General features: G+C 38.2%; 1 protein-coding gene across 1 annotated transcript; it reads right to left on the reverse strand.

The window, feature by feature from the left end:
- LOC109228967 (non-specific phospholipase C1) lies at positions 527-4288 on the reverse strand. Its single transcript, XM_019394246.1, has 3 exons — positions 2974-4288; positions 2145-2321; positions 527-1035 (listed from the first exon to the last, which is right to left on the reverse strand). Exons 1-3 carry the CDS (start codon positions 4103-4105, stop codon positions 713-715), a joined length of 1632 nt encoding a protein of 543 aa, XP_019249791.1. The 5' UTR covers positions 4106-4288; the 3' UTR covers positions 527-712.

The following is a 4566-nucleotide window of genomic DNA, read 5'->3' on the forward strand; positions in this document are numbered from 1 at the left end:
ACATTATAGGAAAAAAAAAAAACATTAGTTCTACTGCAGTTCGCAAGCTAAACTGTATGGGAGGAACTTTGGAACGAACAGCAATTATTTTGGTAAGAAAAGAAAAGAAAACGAAGAAGGCACAAAAGATGGGCATTCATGGGAACATATATGTGGCTAAAATGAGTTTACTAAGGGGTGGTTTGGTTGGAATATGATTTATACCGGTATAAGTTATATTGGGATAAGTTATGCTGGGATTAGTTATGCTGGGATTGTTGTTTATTCATTGTTTGGTATGTTGTATTAAGAATGACAACTGCATAATTTCTAAGAAGAAGGTATAAGTTATACCGGTGTTAGTTACCCCACCTTTTTATAAGGTATAAGTTATCCCAGTGTTAAAATTAACACCGGGATAACTTATACCTGGTTTACTAACCAAACAGAGTATTAAGGTGGTATTAAATTTTTATACCACCCTTATACCTTGTTATACCTCATACCAAACGACCCCTAAAAGTGATTACAATAATCGGTCCAACACTTGAGAAGAAGAAGCTTTCCTAATTTTTTTAACGAGCATTGCTCCTAAAGACTATAATATAATGTATTTATCATTGGAAGGACAATTGATGGCAAGTGTTGTTCGTTATGCAGGAACGTGGATCACATACAACATAATGTATATACATATATAATCGGGCAGTACTTACAAGACCCATAAACCAAATTAGTAGGCTTCCAGGTACTTGTTGAATCCTCCCTCTGATGCTCGGCTAGTTAGGGCTGGTTTCATCGTAACAATGGCAGACTGATTTGCTCCAGCTCTTAGAGCAGCCCTACCAGCTTCCAAGAACCTATTGACTGCATCCTCTACGTATCGATTAGCTTCACCAACATTCATGTTCCGTCCAATATCAGGGTAGCTTTTGAGCACATGATCACCATTAAGCTGTGAAGCAAGCTGGATCATTTCTATTTGAAATTCAGAGAGTTTTACATCTTCTCTTGGTCCCCATGGTCTTAGATTTGTCTTCACCTCCGGAAGTTTCTCTGCTCAGACATCATACGGATCAAATGATTATGATTAGACAGGTAAATGGGTGATATGACTCTTGTTTTATTTAAAGAATTAGGAGACTCCTAAGAAAAATGTGTATTAAGTTATTGCAAACATATAATAAATAACGAAAATTCCCCTTGTAACCGTTAAAGTTTGTCAATGAAGGTTCACATATTAAAACATAGTATTAGAGCAGGCATGAGCCTCATTTCGAGTTTCAAACCGCCTGTCATCACTATACATATTTCCCTATGTACTTGGCCTAGCAAACAGAATTAGGCTTGCATGTGCAGGAGTGCGTGAACCTAAAATAATCAAACAAATTTACTAACCATCAATTAAGTTTTTATTCACGCAACTCCACACAAGTTTAAATCATAGATCCACTCAATTCATCCAAACTGATGATTATATCAGAGATCCCATCTGTTCTATCAAGAACTCAAAGCCACATTGAAGCAATTTTCACAAATTATCAAAGATACAGCACCCCATTCTTCTTCCTCCGACATTCTAAAAGCTATAAAAGATCAAATCAGTTTTATCAGATCACACACCAAAATAAAGGATAACTGCAGCTTTCACCAATACCTGAGATGGAAAACACCCCATTGATTTAAATGATGAAAGAGAACTACAACTCCTGCAGTAGCTAAAGTGGGAAAAAGCTTAAAAGAACACCCTCTTGAAGTCGGGAAAATGAGTTCATGCGGGAGCCCATAGTGTTCCATAAGGAAGTCTAAAGCAGCTTATCCAGAAAAAAAAAATTGTGTTTGCTTAGCATCATAACACGTTTGAGGAAAAAAGCAGCTTTTACTAGTAATAGTAGTCATAACGCGTTAAAAGTACGAATAAACTTTTAGTAATAGAGTCTTTACCATATGTGCTTTTGAAGAATTTTAGCAGAGATATTTTTACTGTATAGTGTTTCCTAAAGAATTCAACATCTAAAAAACAACCATATATATTCAGTTGAACTCTTTACTTTCCAGTCTAAGTGACTATTAGTCAGTCTGTATGAACATGAAATTTTCAGTATTAAGCATGTAGTAATTGGGAAATACGCTAAATAATTGTTCATGGTTTGATGAAGTTGTACCTGGACAATCATCACGGGGAGTCTTACGCAGGCGGAAATAGTTCTCAAAGCTCCCAGCCCATGCGTCTCGTTTGGTTAAGAAACTCGACTTCAGATTAAAAAGTTTTTTCACAGTTGCTGGTATGGAAGAGTGCTCAAATTGTGAAGATGGGGTTGGACCATTTGCTTCATGGATCACTGCATCAAACATATCGATAAGGTAAGGTTAAACATAATTCTGATCCATCTTCACCAAAAAAAGCAAATTATATATGCGCCAGTTTCTTATCATAGAAGAACAATATATTACCTTTTTTCCTCTGCAAGCACATAGGTTACTTGACGTTAGCATCTAATGTACCATCGATTAAATTTCAACAGGAGATTATTTCACTTTAATGGCCTTGCAGAAATATTTCTTGTTTTAGTAAGCCAAGTAGTAGAACCTGAGGTATATTATACACACAGCCGCTCTAACAGGCTTAAAGTTGCTCAAGTCTAGCGCAATAAAAACTCTTTGAACTACCAAAACCAAATATTAGCGCAAGATATTCTTGTAAACTTGTAATGGCACCTCTTTTGTGTTCAACATGGTTATAACTCATAAGCTTCAACACAGACATATAGCAATACCACAACTAGAAAGATTTCCTAGTTAATTTACAAATTTTCATCTCAAAGAATCCTAAAAACGCAACAACCCCACTGAATTCTATTCCTATCACCAGCTTTACCGCATATATTTCTCCTTATCAAATGCTAAGTAGTAAATATCAACCACAAAGTACCTTAAACAGTTAAATGATAATGAAATGAAATACAAGTAATTAGTCAATGTAAAGCGACTCACCAGTGCCTTTGTCAATCCATGGGGAAATCAAGAAAGCAGGAACACGCACACCCAAGCGATCAAATCTGAAGTAATATGGAGGAGGCCCTATAATCCCATCAGGATTAGGCACCCCAGATACCGGAGTCGGTACATGATCAAAGAACCCGCCATGTTCATCATATGTAATCAACAGTGCCATTTCTTTCCACTGTGGACTCGCCCTCAGAGTCTCATAAACCTCCTTCACAAATTTCTGTCCAAGTGCTACATCGTGTGATGGATGGTCATCATTAGCCGGGTCAAGTTTAATATCAAAGTATCTCTGTTCAATCACCACGTAATTTGGTAGTTTCCCAAGTTTAGCATGGAGTTTGAACTTCAATGCATAATCATGAAACTTAAAAATGTGTTTGAGTTTTCTCAGTGACTTGAAAAAAAACGTAGCTGGGATGTTTTGGTAATAAATTCCAAAAGAGAGGCCATTTTCGTCTAAAGAATCGAAGATGGTCTTTTGAGGGAACCCGTGGATTAAATCTTTGCGGACATTGCTGGAAGCTCCGTGAGAAGTTGCCGAGTGAACATAAAACCGGTTCGGCTGAGTTGAAGCCGGAACCGACGCGAACCACCGGTCAAACACCCCGAACTCATTCGCTAACTCTCTGTACACCGGTAACAACTCCGGTTTAAACCCGCTCATCACGGTTTTCTCCATATAAGGGACGCCCATATTGAGAGCCTGCTGCACGAACCCGTTCATGGGAGCCGGGTTAGCGGAGGAATCATTGGACCCGAATATCTGCTCTCGAATAGCTTGAATGGAGTGACCCGGGTCGGAGTCAACGAAGACAGCATCATCGGAGACAAAGATTTTCGGGGAAGAAGGGTCGGAGGCATTGACCCGGTTAAACTCGGAGCCGTTCAGGCCGTCGATATCCGGTCGGGTCTTGTGAAGCCAACCTAGGATGTGATCAAAGGAGCGGTTTTCCATGACCAGAACGACAAGGGTCTTGATGGGTCCATCGATTTTGTGATGCTTGCGCTTGTGAAAGGGGAAGGAAGAGGAAAGGGAAGGGGATAAAAGGAGGTAAACTAAGAAGAAAAAAGTGAAGCGGGTCGCCGGGAAAAGCATTTTCCGATGACGCATTTCCATCCCGGCGACGGCAGGTAAGGATGATAATGAATAATGGATATGTGCCGCTTCTGCAAGAAAAGTAAAGTGGAATTGTCAAAAACATATTATATAATATGTAGTAATTTTGATGGAAAATGGCATATCCTGTGAGAATTATTTGGTACTCCTCATTTGACAGTGGGTTTACAAAAAATTTTGTGGGACACAGTACTACTTTTGTCTTAGCCAAGTTATATCCGTTCTGAAATTTGGCAGTACTCTTTTGTTTTTGTTTTTTCTTTTTTCTTTTTCCAACGATGCGCGAATTAGCTCAAAAGAAAAAAAGAGTGGAGAGATAATAATAAAAGATGTATATTGCAGATAAAATTTAAGGACAACATTCAAAAAAATTAAACCATAAAACAAGTAGATAAATTTGTTTGAGTTGTTTCTAAAAAACTAGTTTCTCGAACGCACGTGTATGTCGAAGTCATGTCAAA

The sequence above is a fragment of the Nicotiana attenuata genome, chromosome 7 (assembly GCF_001879085.1).
Source record: "Nicotiana attenuata strain UT chromosome 7, NIATTr2, whole genome shotgun sequence".
NCBI lineage: Eukaryota > Viridiplantae > Streptophyta > Magnoliopsida > Solanales > Solanaceae > Nicotiana > Nicotiana attenuata.